The 15,211-nt window shown below is 39.3% G+C and overlaps 1 protein-coding gene across 2 annotated transcripts; it reads left to right on the plus strand.

The window, feature by feature from the left end:
* Window positions 1-171: 171 nt before the first annotated feature.
* Window positions 172-13,710, plus strand: laptm4b (lysosomal protein transmembrane 4 beta). 2 transcript variants are annotated; one of them, XM_071499689.1, is made up of 8 exons: window positions 244-457; window positions 1,695-1,812; window positions 3,588-3,661; window positions 3,795-3,917; window positions 4,314-4,412; window positions 6,929-7,024; window positions 7,310-7,340; window positions 11,427-11,784. In XM_071499689.1, the coding sequence occupies exons 1-8, from the start codon at window positions 365-367 to the stop codon at window positions 11,636-11,638; spliced, it is 846 nt and encodes a 281-aa protein (XP_071355790.1). In that variant the 5' UTR covers window positions 244-364; the 3' UTR covers window positions 11,639-11,784. The 2 variants fall into 2 exon arrangements, with proteins under 2 accessions (XP_071355791.1, XP_071355790.1); XM_071499690.1 differs by lacking the exon at window positions 7,310-7,340 and having other exon boundaries at window positions 172-457; window positions 11,427-13,710.
* Window positions 13,711-15,211: the final 1,501 nt, after the last annotated feature.

The raw sequence follows: 15,211 nt of genomic DNA on the forward strand, positions 1-15,211 counted from the left end.
GAGAGAGAGAGAGAGAGAGAGAGAGAATCATGTCAGAAACGAAATGTTTTTGTGTGGTTGTGAAGCATTTGACATCCATCATCATCCAGCCCCCTGAGCTCGGTGAAAATCCTCCGGTGGTCACATGACTCCGGGATGAGCCAGATTAGCGGCTCTCTGTCGGCCGGGAGTGCACTTGCTGAAGCGGGCTCGACATCGGCTCTGATACGCGCTGGATGCGGCGGTCCTAGCACCAAGGAAGCCAACTATACCGTCTTTTTTCTTTTTTTTTTTTTTTTTTTTCTTCCCCGGACCCTTGCAGACTTCAATAAATAATTTTCGGCAGCATTCATGAAATAGCTTGAAATTCAGAGCCGGATAAAAGATGATTTCGCCGTGGGACCGGTGGTACTCGACGAGCTGCTGCCTGTGCTGCCATGTACGGACGGGCACCATTATTCTGGGAATATGGTACATGGTAAGTCGCATTTTTCAACATTTATCAATCGATGTCAGGACTAAATACACCTCAAATACGGCTAAAAACGTTGAATGTGCGATGGAAGATATTATAAATATCAAGTGCCACTGAGTTTCACAGCAAAAAAAAAAAAAAAGCTAAGTTAGCTAGCTGCTGCTGTTTTCCACTTGTTTATAGACCAAAATAACAAATAACAACATAACTACTGTGCCTGCTAATTATTGGTCAGCATCGCTTCCTCCGTGGTTATCTGGTCGTGTATTTACTTTCCCTTTAGCTGCACTTTGTATTGTGTTGAAATGACAACCCTCCCAGCCCATCCCGTTTGATCTGTCCTACATTTGTACCGGTTAAATATAGGGTTTGCTTCTGTTTTTGCTCACGGGATAACCTGAAGTTTTAAACATAGTTCAGTAAGCCTGGTAAATCCCTGACCTTTAGTAAGGGTTGCCCCCCCCTCTCTCTTTTTGACCCCACGACTCATCAAGTGAATGTCGTCAAATGGAGCAAAGGCCAGAAAAAGCAACAAATACTTCTATAAATAACATGTTTTGACGTGAGGTGAAACTAGTCATATGTAAGACTCATAAAGTCATTTTGTTTCTAATGATGCTGTTAGGATTAAGGCTGCAATAACCCTTCCCATGACCCTGTATTAACGCCAGTGTTTCATATACCAACATTAGAGCAGTTTTCTTCATTTTATATGATTTTAAGACAAGTCACTTGAATGTCACATGTTATAGGCTAAACTATTAAGCCAAAAACTAATGAATAGACTAAATGGCAGATGCATAGAAGTAATCTTTAGTTGTGGCCCTGACCACCATGTAATGATGCTTCATAGGAGTTTTGTTCATCAGATCTATGTCAGCAGTATCATATCTTAAAGAGTGACTACATTCAGAAAGGTATCTTTGTCTTTATAGCCCCTGTACTTACTTTTTAACTTGAATTGCTTTTGTGCCTCACTAGAAAAAGCTCCAAACATCATTATTTAAACTATATGCTAGTTGTGACACTTTCAGTTTGATTCTCTATGGAGCATTTTGTTGTTTGATGTCTGTCTTTAATTTATTATGTCTTTTGTTGTTGATGTACTTGTCAGACACTTAAATTTTAAAAGGAAAATAGACTAACTAACCTAGTACCAAAAATTTCACCCAAGCATGTAAAAATGTCTCCAACTCCACTGTGAAATATAATATAAATAAAACATTTCATTTCCCCACAGCTCATCAATGCAGTGGTTCTACTCATCTTGTTGTCCGCTCTCAATGACCCAATTCAGTACCGCTACCACCTTACCAGCTCTGAGCTGGGAACTGACATTGATGTCATGGACGATGCAAGTGAGTGCAGCTAATCCCTTCATTGTTACATGTCCGACTTGGTATAAATTGTCAAGTGTATGATAGATTATGTGAGGATGTCTCTGTTTAAATTGCTGTAAACGGATTATCTTTGGGTTTTGGACTAATTGAATAATTCAGTGCATAATTTGCATATTCAATTGGAGTATAACATGAAAAATAAAAATTGAATGTCAATTTGATTCCAAAATTGTCTATGTTACATAAATCCAGAGGTTATGGGTGAAATGGATGAAACATCTATATATTAAATTAAAAAAAAAAAAAAGCCCAGAACTGCCACACTGGTGCTTCCTTTAGTGCATTCATTTGATTCCTGCACAGATTGAGCTGACATATCTAAGTGACGAACTAGACAACAGTGCCAGAAGCAAATACTATAGTATTTTAATCACAGTACCACATTGTAAATATTTATAAAAGAGAACTAATCCGTCTACACTTATTTAATATTCCTTTCATTCCACTTAAATAGTCCAATGAGTTAAAAAAATTTAAAATTTCTATGAACAGTCACCACTGAAGCTGTATCAAGATACTGCATCAACTGGAATTCTAGACAATATCAATGTCAAGTTTGAAGGCTCAGTAACAATATTCTTTGGATGAAAAACACCTCTCCTTTCTGCCCAGCACTTCTTTTCCCAGAATGCTGCTCTCAGCACTGACATGGCTGAGTAGGCTCAGCACCATAGTGAACAAATCAGAGTGCATGTGTATTTTGAGTGCTTCCCCTCCAGCAGCTATCATCATCACAGTTGCCTCTGGAACGCCACAGACCCTGTCACTGGCTACTCTGATTAAAAACGACTGCTCTAATTCTTCATCGGATTAAAACGGCCATCTTGACTGACTCCCCCTCAGATAGCGTTGTCTCTTGCGCCGCATCAGTCAAAGATTGTGAAACAGTGGGAAAGGATGGAGACAAGCTGTTATGGTTTTGTAATAAGCAGGTGTCTATAGTACCAACATCACTGTGATTGTATGCAGAGAAATCCTGAAATTAAAGCTCAGATGTGTTGAAGATGTGTGTGGGGTTGGGAGGGATGGCAGTGCATTTATGTGTGCATGCATTGTTAGTATGTGGGAACATATGTGTCTGTGTCAAGAGTCTGTGGAAAGGGATTAAGATGGAAGGGCATCATCGTTTCCTGAGTCTTAACACAATATCAGCACTGTAATAATTACTGTTGCTGAGTATAAGGCAAAGCTGGCAGTCATAATGGCATACAGTGGTTGGATTCAGTTTTTCATGTTTTGCATTTTGTAAAGTCATGGAGAGTGTTATGTTCTCATGCTAATAATGCTAACGAAAACTACCAGAGATGCATCGATTCCACTGTTTTCACAGCAAGCACTTGGTCTGATGACCATGTTCAGTAACTGCCAATACTGTGATCTGGGATTGTTTTTACCCAGCTGGGCATGTACAAATGTCCTGTCTTGGTTTATTACTGTGAGAGTGCTACACATGTCTTATCAGTCAGTTTTCACAGCTGCAATATGAATGTGAGAAGGGTGTGAAATTTTGTCAAATTTAGCACCTCTTGCATAACAATTATCCACATGCTGGTTTTGTCCAAGGCAGATTGGGTGCTAAAAATAGTGAGGTTACTGAAGGTGCTTTGTTTATAAATCCATGTTCAGTGGATTCAAGGTTCCAGTGAAATCACGTGTTTTCTGCTGTTTTTTCACTTGTAAACTAGATTATCTTTTCTCACATAATTTTGTTTGTCTGTGTTTTCTCTTGGCAGATATCTGTATAGCCACTGCAATATCCCTACTCATGATTCTTATATGTGGCATGGCAACATATGGTGCTTACAAGGTAAATAAACAATAGAAATGAGCAAGATTTATAAAAAACTATGTTGATGGCCTGACACGACCAGTAACAGAATTATGAACTTGACAAACAAACTTCTTATGTTGCTCATCTTTTTTCAATCTCTCCTGTAAAGCAACATGCTGCTTGGATCATTCCATTCTTCTGCTACCAAATCTTCGACTTTGCCCTTAACACACTGGTAGCCATTAGCGTGGTGGTTTATCCCAACACGGTGCAGGACTACCTCCAGCAGCTGGTGAGGATCATTTCACTCTTCGTGACTAAAACACCTACCTATATGACTTCTTGTTAGGCTTGAAGCTTATTTTCTTAACGGGAAAGACGAAATGTTGTCATCCTCATCAGTGCAAAACATTTGAAATCAAGATTCTGATGTGTGTTTAACAATAAAGCAGGTTCAGGAGTTAGTGGTTCATCTATTGAGGACTGCTAAAAAAAGTGAAAAAAAGCCATGAAAAGGCATGAACACAGATTATAGTCATGCAAATACTGTGTCCATTTTAGAGTCTCTGGTTGTTTAGGACTTAGAGGTCAAGATTCCGAAAAAGGCCACTTTGTTAATTTTGTTTTACTCCTGACATTTATTTATTGTAATTTATCTTCCTCTCTCTACCCCTCTTCCTTCCTTCAGCCGGGGACATTCCCTTACAAAGAGGACATCATGTCCACCAACAACATGTGCCTAGTTTTTGCAGTTCTCCTCTTCATTGGCTGCATCCTCTCCTTCAAGGTAAGCCTACAGAGTCTCTGTATTATTAAGCCTTTTTTTGGCTGTGGTAAACATCCATCAACATCCATCTGAATAATATCTGAAACTGTAGAGATGCATAGAAAAGTGAATGCACTGTAGAATATAATGATATATGCAACACATCATTACAGATCACACACATTCGCTGAACATTTGCAGGGCCAGCCCTATAAACACAAATGTCACTGACTGATTGAGTGACCGACTGAGGGATGAAGTTACACCATTGGTTGCCAGGTGAAGTGTAGCAGTTTCCTCATTGGTCATTGCGCTTTCAAATTTTCAGGGCCTCTTTTAACACCTTTTTTTCACATATCAACAAATCTAGTGTCTATTCGGACAAACCTTAGCTACTTTCCACCAGTGCTAACTCTTGAGCGTGAGGTCACACTTTCTTTCTGCGGACACACCTCTTCATGCCTCTTATTCTAGTGACAGGTGACATAGAGGTGAATGAGCTTCTAACTTTCTCTCTGAATGATCACAGCACAATCTTTGTCTTAAGTGTATGGTGATTTTGTCAGACGACGTCAGGCTCATAAAATAAGGATTTTAGCAGTGCAGAGCAGTAGCTTGGAAATGACTGCTGGTTAATATGTAGTCTTAATGGGCTGTCACGATTTCATACTTATTCCAGTTTGACAACAGAAACAGAAAAACATGTGAATGAGAATAGTTTTATTGGGAATTCACATGAATTCACATACATATGAGCACAGACAGTAAGAGAGAAGCAAACAGATAGAGAGCTGAAACCAGCTGACGCTAGGCAGAAAGCAAATAGCCTATGATGCAGTACAGCCATATACTAGGTTTTGATCTAGTCTTGTTTATAGATGTGCTCATCATATTGTAATGTGATTAAAGCAATTAAGTTTTACACTGCGCACATCTCCATAGCAGTATGAACCACATGGCATGTAAAATGAATCTGTCACTGTAAACGTTTCTATTATCAATGTTCTTCATGAGATTATCACACAGTTAGAGAGCAGTGGGTCAGGGACAACAGGAAACCATCTCCTGTCAAGCTAATTCCCCCTTAATGCATGGATGATTCTCCAGGCGCAGCTATGCTTTGGGGCTCTGGAATGAGATGGAATATGAAGTTGCAGTCATGTGTACAATCAGATCAAGTTGTTTCTCCTTTAAGCTCAGATTGGAAATGTTCTTGGCCGATATCCAAAGCCAGAGCCAGGGTTTCATGATAGGAAGCAGCCACTGGAAGACACACTGCTGGACTCACAGAGAGAAGCGTTATAAATGTCACAACTCAGATGGAGAGTATGTGAGGTTGTTGAACTGCGCATTGTTCCGAAATTCAGAATTAAAGATCAAATACAGAGGTGTCCTTGCTCAAAACATTTTATCTTAACAATAGCCAAGAAAAATCAATAGAGCCCCTTTTTTATTGATAGGCTGCATATACAGTATATTGGCTACTGTTCCGTATAGTGATGATAGTTGAGTCAGTTCGCTGGGAAAGAGCCAGATCTGAAACCTCAAGGACTCCGGTTCTCAGCACACAGGCAGCACCTGATGAAATTCCTGCAGAAGCCAACATCCTCCACTTGACTGTGTTTGGCATAAATTACAGCTACAGACAGAAAAAAGGAGAGCTGAGAAGAGAGAGGGATGCAGCAGATACAAAGGTGTAAATAGGTGGAGGCTCAGATGTAGAATGTAAATGGCCAAAGTCAGACTTGGTAGCAAGGATAGAAAAAGAAAAAAACAAAAAATGTAATGTTCATATCTTGTATATTGATAGAATGCTTGGTGAAATGAAGAGTGCAGAGGCAGACTGTTCAGTCAGCCAAACAAAATACAACTTAAAAATGACTAAACAAAATGCTCTGTATTATTTGATCCAAATAACAAGTCAGACTGGTTCCGTGCTGCTGTTAGCTGTATTATAAACATTATGTGTTTTCTATAAAGGTACAATTGTGTGTAACATACTGTGGTGCATAGTGGTTAAGCTGACCTCAGTTTAGAGTTGGTATCACAGTGAGGAGGTCACCTCTGCAGATGGTAAAGTGATTGCCTAGCAGTCTGTGTGGCGTCCTGGTTGGTTGGTTGCTCCTACTGCTGGCAGAGGTACCGACTCAGCAGGCTACTCACACATACACACAATGAACCTCCTGTTCTTTTGCCAAGTCAGACAAACCTAAACCTCAGTGCAGGCATAGCCTTACTGAAGCAAAAGATGCCTGTTAAGTTTCTTTTGGTAAAATGCTGGAAATGTCCACCCATTAAATTGTCTTTTATTGTCTGTTTTTACAACTGAATTGTTGTGTGTCCTTACCTGTCTTGATGCTCACAAAGATAGCTGTTATATCACAGTCTTTATGAAGTATTGATATGATGCATCTCTGCTGTCATCATCCCTAACCTTGATTAATGGATGAGATCATAGCAAGCAGCATCAGTAATAATGAAAAGTGGAGACAATGTTGCTAAAGGTCATTGTGTGTTCTTTGTTTTCACATTGACAGGCCTACCTGATTGGCTGTGTGTGGAACTGCTACAGATATGTGAGTGGCAGGGGCACCACAGAGGTCCTGGTTTATGTCACCACCAACGACACCACAGTGAGTCCTCATGTCCACCTCCCAGCTCCTCACCTCAAGGACGTACTGAAACCCCTCCCCTGTCCCCGGATCATAATATAATTGCATTTTCACAGTATTGATTTTTTTTTTTTTTTTTGTGGTTTGGGTGTACAAGCTTTCAGTTCATCAGCGGTAAAGGTTTTGAAAAGTCATTATCATCACTATGTGTAGCACTTTATCAAACTGTATCAAATGCTAGGCTCAACCTCTGAAGTTTTACTGAGCTATACTAAAATATTAGTTTACTTTTGTATGTTATTGCAGTTCAATGAGTTGATACCTCTTAATGTACAAGGTAAGGATTTTAGGTATTACTTGTAATGTACATCACCATTTTTATATAGCTGGAATTGTGTTTAGAGCAGCAATTTAGAATAACGAGATAAACATAGTTCTTTATTCAAATTCCCAAAACACCGCATTAACCTAAACCTACTTGAGAAGTTAAATTAATCCGTGTGATGCAAGAAGATTAGAATGATTTTCTAATCAGTGTGGGAAATTATTTCTCCAGTAAGAAATACCTAATAAACTGGATTGTTTTCTGCATTCATAGATGCCACATTACTAAGGAGGAAGAAGTACCACCTTCACCTCACAGCCGATGTGATTAAAATTGTACTGACTGTTTCAAAATTTTAAAAGAAAATAGAAAGATCAGAGCACATGTGTAACTGATCATCTTAATTTACATTCTGTATATTAAAAACAATCAGGTCATTTCAAACATCAAATATTTTTTCCATTTCCAAGAGGTTCAGGTTATTGTGGTCCTGCTACTAAGACACTAGAATAGGTGTCATGTCATAGTCTCTACGTACATGAACAGGGGAAGATGCTATGTGTAGTATTTTAATCATTAATTATTGCCAAAGCATAAATTAAATGAGAATGAGAACCTAAAGGTACTAATGATTGAACAGGATTTGCTTAATATTAGGATAAGCAAGAAATTAAGACTTAAATGCATAAAATCCTACACATATCACTTCAGGACTTGTATTGCAAAAGTACATTAGAGTAATTCATAAAACCTCTCATTTATTCCTTTATATTATATGATAGACATTGGTAGAATCATGTGCACTCTGCAGTGTATATAGTTCAGTGAAAATGTCCAGGGTCCAGATTCTTCTGCTGAGCCTTTTAAATATCCCAGTGTTGTCACCATACGGTTTGTGTCAGTTGTGTGAGTCAGTGATGTGAAGTTGGTGGTGCTGGTCGCAGTGCAGTAGGCTCTGTAGGTCATCCTTAGGTGTGATTGGCCGGCTGGTCAGAGCCGGTGTCGTCCATCCTTCAGTGTTGCCTCAGGAAGCTCCTGAGAGGCTTTAGCATAGTCATGGTTTCCATTTGTCTGTCTGTCTGTAATCCTCCACACTGATACATAAGACATTAATCTGTCTCACACCCGCTGTCGTCTCAATACCTAGCACTTCATCTGTCTGTCACTTTGTCCTTGTGTTGTCGTGGCCCGGGTTCACTGCTGACGTTATTCACCTTATGAAACACACTCTACAGACAGGAGCTTATCCAGCAGGGTCTGATATCATATTGTGTATCATATGGCCTTTGCGCAAGTATTGAGTATGTGCCAGTCTGTTTTGTCTGCTGCAGATAAGACGGAGGACAGACATGAAGGGAAAGAAGTTGTTTCCCTAAGTCAAACTTTAAGATCAAAAAGTTAATACGCTCATCATGAAAACAATCTGTTTAGAAAATTACCTGGTTATTTAAAACTCATTTGTAAAGAACAGACATAACAAAACTAGACTAATTTATGAAGATTAGCAATTAAAGTAGAAACGGACAACTTTTCAACTTTCCCCCTTTAGAGTTCCCAAGTGGTATTACAGTTGGTGCCGCTGTCACAACATGGCTACTGCTGTCAGCCTAGCTACTGTTAAAAGCAAGAAACAGCCATAAGAACCCAAATTTGAACTAGAAACCCTGATGTCAGTGCTATGATGAAGGTGGAGTCAAACACCAGGCTTTATTGATAAGTAGGCAAGTTTTGTTACCAATAGAAATAATGTGAACTGACTGTCAGTTCTAACCCCAAATCTCTCTCTATGGTCGGATTGGCCATCAGGACTACAGGGACAAATTCCAGTGGCCCGCCGCATCTGTGGGACCATAAAAAAATCCATAAAGTTTTTACCAGTCAAGTCAGTCTCTGTACCGGCCCTCTCTGTGTGCCTGCTGTGAACAATACAGTATTAGGTAATTGAAATGATGTGAAAAAATACAAAAATGTTTTTATACATTGCTTTGGGAAAAAATCATGAATATTTTTTGGGATGAAAAACAAAGTGAGCTAGGGAAAAAAGAAAAAAAGAAATTTAGTTAGAGTGGAGGTTTAAAAAAGTGTAAAGATGTGTATATATTTTTACACTTTTATTGATGTATTCATTCATTTTAACAGATTTAAAAACCTTTTACGGCCTTCTGTCGGTTTTGGGGCTCCATAAATAATGAGCCTGAATTGGCTTTTGTATGAATTAGAATATAAGAATAATTTTAGGATTAAAGATAAAATTTGTCACTAAGATATCGTTTTAATATTTGTTTAATAGGCATCTTGTCCATTAAATCACACAGGGAAACAATTTAAGTAAAAGAAAACAGCTAATTACCTAATTAGTGTATATATGAATTAATGTATACTAGAAAATTAAATGTTTATTCAGATTAAGTAGGGAAAAGAAAGGACGCAACATTTAAAAACAAAACAAAATGAAGCAAACGGCTCAAGCAAATGGGTCAAAGTGAAGGCCACAGAATAAGCTGTGTGAATTTTAATTGGAGGACAGACATTATCTAAATGCAACAAATATCTGTGGCACATGGTTTAGACAGGTTAAATAGCTGAATAGTGACGATATGGTTTTATCATGGCGTTCCCTCTCTCCACACGCACTGGTGAGTGAATAGAGTGCTCCATCTGTTTTTTCTATTAGAAAGCCGGCAGTGTGTCTAAATGGCTTTTTACAGCCTCGAACATCAAGTACCCAGCTGCTTATCTGCCCTGCTTTTATATAAATGCCATTAAAATGCACAAGGGTCGTCTCTCTTGCTCTCTTTCCTCCCTCCTCTCTCCGTATATCTCTGTCCGTCCCCCTCGCCTCTTCTGGACATGTTACATAATAGTCTGCTTGTCCGCTTCATTTCAAATCCCCTCTGTGATGTGTTCGCCGGGCCTCCCTGGCTGTTTCACAATTCCATCCCCTCCGAGAATATTCTCTCTCTCTCACTTTCTCTCACTGAATAAGCAGCAGGGCTGGTTTTATAACGCCATTTACAGAGAAAGACCTCTGGTAGAGAGAAGGCAGTCTGGCCTGTAGAGCAGAGGGATGTGCGTGTGGATATTGTCCTTCCAGCTAATAATGCCTTCTATAGGGACGGAGTATAACGTGCTTGAAGGAAAGGAAAAAAGTTGTCCAGCATGTAAATTACTCTCTGATAACACCTGTCAATGAGGAGGCAAAATGATGATTTGTAGTGTAAAAAATCTCCTATGCTGCTCACTATAGATAAACTACTGTGTTTATTGCAGAGGGATTAGGCAATGACATAAACATTTATTTTGGATTTAGCTTAGTAACCTTTGCTTAACAGCAGCCTCTTTGACCACGAAGTGAGAACAGGAAATAATTCAAATGTCATGTAACAGTAGTATAAGTAGAGAAGAGTTAAGAAGTAAGATAGTAATGTCACTATTTCAGACATTTCTGTCTGAAATTTGCTTAAACTAGCTACCATTAGCCACCATAAGCTACTGGTTTATATCAGAGGAAAACCCTGAGTACGCTGAAATGATAGATGAAGCCTCCTATTCGTTGTGAATTCAACTTTTTCTTTTATGAGAGGAAGACTGTGTTTTTCTGCTATCTAGCTAACACAGTTCATTTTAAGTATTAAAGCTTGAATACAACGCTAGTAGCTGTAAGCTCGAGGCTCCACTTATTACCTTTTGGGAGCTTTCCACCATATCTCACAGACTGAGTGAATTATCGTAAGAAAACCTTGACAAGTAGAGTTGATTATTTTTGTGCAGTGGTGTGGTTTCAAATCCCATGCGCTGACTTTGTTTTGATTTTTGTTGGTCACACTCCTTAGTTTCCCCTACAACTACAACTACAAAAATAAGCAGATGGTTATATTTTTTAATTTTGATTAATTTTATTATCTTATACTATTTATTTATTAAAAAGACAACAGGTCATTTTGGAGAAAAGCTCAACCTTTTCAACAATTTACTGATATCCCCAATTCAGAAACATTTAATGTAATGTAATCACTCTTGTAATAAACAGCAGAACAGAATAGAGTACGTGTTAGGAGTTTGGTCTGATCCTCTTTCTGGTTCTCTATTACATTTCAGGTTCTGCTGCCACCGTACGAGGAAGCCATCGCCATCCCACCCAAGGAGCCTCCTCCCCAGTATATGGAGGCATGAGAGACATCCTCACTGCTGGACCCTATACCCCAAACACCCACCCACCGCCCCAAACACCTTCCATATCTCTCTCCAACAGCAGGACCCTAGACGCTGGCTGGAACATGTTGAAAAACCAAGGAAAAACAATGTCTTAGATGCTGGTTTCAGCTTGGAATCCTGCCAATGTTAGATTAGATTAGGCTGACCCTGAGCCAGTATTGCCATCAACTCTGCCCCCCTCCACCATCACTCCTGGTTGTTGTGACGTGTTCTCCTCCCCTTTCGTCTCCTCTGTCCTCCTCGAAGGACAGTATCGCAGCAACTTTGAGACCACTCCCTCTTTGGCAGCTGTTGTCCCCTGGTAGCATCTAAACTCTTGCACGCCCTGAACACTCTGTCCCAACTTAATTTGCACTTTTCTTTGAGTGAAACGTGCACCCACCAGTCTGGCCACCAACTGTTAACCCCCAATACTGTGAATCTCCCTTGTGGTCTTTGTCTAGAAAACAAACTACCTGGAGAGAGATAGCGACATAGAGAGAGTGAGAAGGAAAGCGACATATGTGATCAGTTATGCAAGAGCACTTTTTTTCAGAAATTGACAAATTTCCTTCATTGAATGTAATGTTGGGGTATTTTTGTATGACCTTTTTGTATAACAGTAAATACTGAGAGAAAAAGAAGTGAATAGTGAAAGGCTGTCCTGTAGTGATAAAATATCATCTGTGTACTGATATAGCTCGTCCTGCAGGAAAACGAAGAAGGTTCCTTGACCAATAACAACTACGTCTTCCTTTTGTATCCATGTAACACTCTTTGTCTAATAACCTGTATCCCGTCGACTGCCAGTGAAAACCTCGTTCACCTATTGGTTTCAATCACAATCTATTCCAGTTTGCCTTCCTGCCCCTTTCCTGAACTGCTCTACAATCTCAAAAGACTGGCATAAATGTGATCATCCAGTGAAGTACTTATCACAAACATAAACGCTTTACACATCCAAACACTACAGATTCACATCCAGAAAGGCAATACAAATAAAAGGCAAACGTTAATGAGTGGATATGTTTCAGTTGAGACGTCCGTCCTGTGTCCCCTTCAAGTTGCACATGCAACAGCATTGACTGTGTCTTTATTGTTCTTTTTTTTTTTCTTTCTTTTTTTTTTTTTTTACATGGATTATAGTGTATAATCTGATCTTTTGAGTTGAGCTAACTTAGCTGGACTGAGGGCATTTTCCTATAAAGACAGCATGACGTGCTGCTGTACATGCAGTGACAGTATGTGTGTGTGTGTTTGTGGTTGTGAGTGTGTGTGTCCGCTTGCCTACGCGCTATGTGTGACATTATTATGTAACTTCTAGGTCCTTTATATGTAGTAACATTTTTTTTTTTTTTTTTTTTGCACATGCAGTGATATCATGTTGAGATATTTCCTGTGCTTGTGACGTTTTTGACATTAACGATGGATGGGGATGTAAGGCATTGATTTAGCATTGCATAGTAGCACAAAATGAACAGTACATGAAGCTAGTGAAACAGTGCAAATGCTTGTCTTTTGCCTTGAACTATTTAGGTAATCAGTTAAGCATTATTAGAGATAATAATGGAACAAATAATAATCCTATTCTTTCCAATAATTCCCAAGTAGTATTTGTTATCAACAGAAAGAAAATAAATCAGAGTGACAGACTATGCAATAGTGCAGTGAACAACTTGTTAGACCTGGAAATACATGTATACAATGTTGTATTCCATTTGATACTAATACTGTAGTTGATAATGTAGCCCTGTGTTGTCCCCTTCATCGTTGTCCCTGTGTGAATTATGACCACTGCTTCTGCAAATCCAACAAAGCTGAAAATGAAATTGCACTTTAAAGTCAGCATGAGCTCACCGCAAACTGATGTGTTTGTGTTTTCTTCATCTTTACTATGCTGTGCTGTAGCCAAGTGGTTCTAATATGATCAGCCGCCCATGTCTGGATGATACAAGCTTCCAAAATATAACATCAACAACATGACATCAGAATTTACACTGTGTGATGTGACTGAAGAGCTGAGCATTCGTGATTGAAAGCTTGAATCTGGACAAGTGGATGGCCAAAGCCTCATTTTATTAGAATCACTCAAGACTGTTCTCCATTGCTTTTCCATTCACACACATCCTCTTGTTGGATCTGCATGAGCTCATGTCTTCAATTCTGAATAATAAAAACCAAAAATCAACCTGTGTCTCCTGCTGAATTTCTGAATTGAGTTGTTTTGGTTTGGTTTTTGAGCCTTCATTGTCATCTTGAAAAGAACAAATAAAAACAATATTCATGAAACAGGATAAACTTGAGGCTTGCAGCAGTTACTTTCAGTCATATTTCCAAATAACATTTTGAGTATATAGTAGTGTATATAATGTTGCTTTATTTTTGTTTTTTTGTCTTCTCGTTTGGTATACATGCCAGGAGTATTTTTTTTATGTTTTGGTGCAAATGTTGGCCATGACAGAAATAAAAAAAATAATATGCACGCAAGCTCAAAGATAGCATTTAATAAAAACAGAACAAAACATGCAAGACCAGATATCAAAAGGAACAGAAATAATATTAAAGCCCATTTCTTAAAGGAATGGCTTCAGTGGCCGTGGCTGTTGGAGCAGAATGCAGCAGACAGAGGGCCCATCCTATTCAAATTACACCTTGTCGGGAGTTGGCATCTTGGGAAAGGCCACTCAACAAAAATGAAACGTCTCATAGGCTGAAATTGAGCACGGAGCTGACTGGATCGATTCAGAGCCAGGAAAGTCAGCCTAAGTCTTTATATGACCAGTGCACTGGAGTTTTGTTCACTTTAACTTAGACATTATATCCTTCACATCCTCTCTGTTGTCTAAAACACAGGATAAACTAGTCATAGTTCATACTAGTTGCACACTTTCTCTTATACCAGCAACATGGACCAGCAACAGCTCTAAAGCTTGTTATCAGAGCATGATACTTCATTTCCAGCTCTCACAAGATCATTCCAAGACTACATTTTTGTACAGAAGGGAAGTTTCAAAAGTGTAACTGTTCAAAAAATGGCTGTCATGCTGACATGCACTCATCCTGCTGCCCTCAGAGATTCAGTATCCCTCCCCTCAGCCCAGTGCAGACGAACAAGCTGGCAGATCAGCAAGGATTTAGCCGCCCGCCTCAAAATGGAGGCTGGCATTACCTTGGGTCTGACAGTAGGCTACCAGACAGACATGCTCACCTACTTTCTGCCACTGGGACACGGCAGGGGAGGGGGGGGGGGGGACTACACAAAAAAACAAGTGGGTCACATTCTGTCTCTTTTCTTACTGAAATGCTTACTGGAGGCAGAACGGGTTGTACAATGACATCAGCTTCAAAAAGAGGAGATATTTGTGAAAGAGCCGAAATCTGCTGGCAGAATTCTTGTGACCTAGATAGTATTCAGATTCTCTGAAATTTTCCTTGACGCACGTTTTACCTCAGTGCAGCCTGTCAAAAGTAATTATAAACGATATATCTGATTTGTGCATTTACTGTGCAGCATTTCAACTCCATACACCATACATATGGAAAACCGCTTGGTGCGTATAATTTTCTGCCTGTTTTCTGTGCCCAGAGACAATGAGAGAGGTTTATGATCATTAATGAGAATCTAAAGCACATGGCATCCAGTCAGTGTCCACTGAGGTGTAATTAATGTCACAAATCATTTTATTTAT

The sequence above is a fragment of the Trachinotus anak genome, unplaced genomic scaffold (assembly GCF_046630095.1).
Source record: "Trachinotus anak isolate AG129_WGS33_773 ecotype Australia unplaced genomic scaffold, CSIRO_AGI_Tana_v1 ptg000016l, whole genome shotgun sequence".
Lineage (NCBI taxonomy): Eukaryota > Metazoa > Chordata > Actinopteri > Carangiformes > Carangidae > Trachinotus > Trachinotus anak.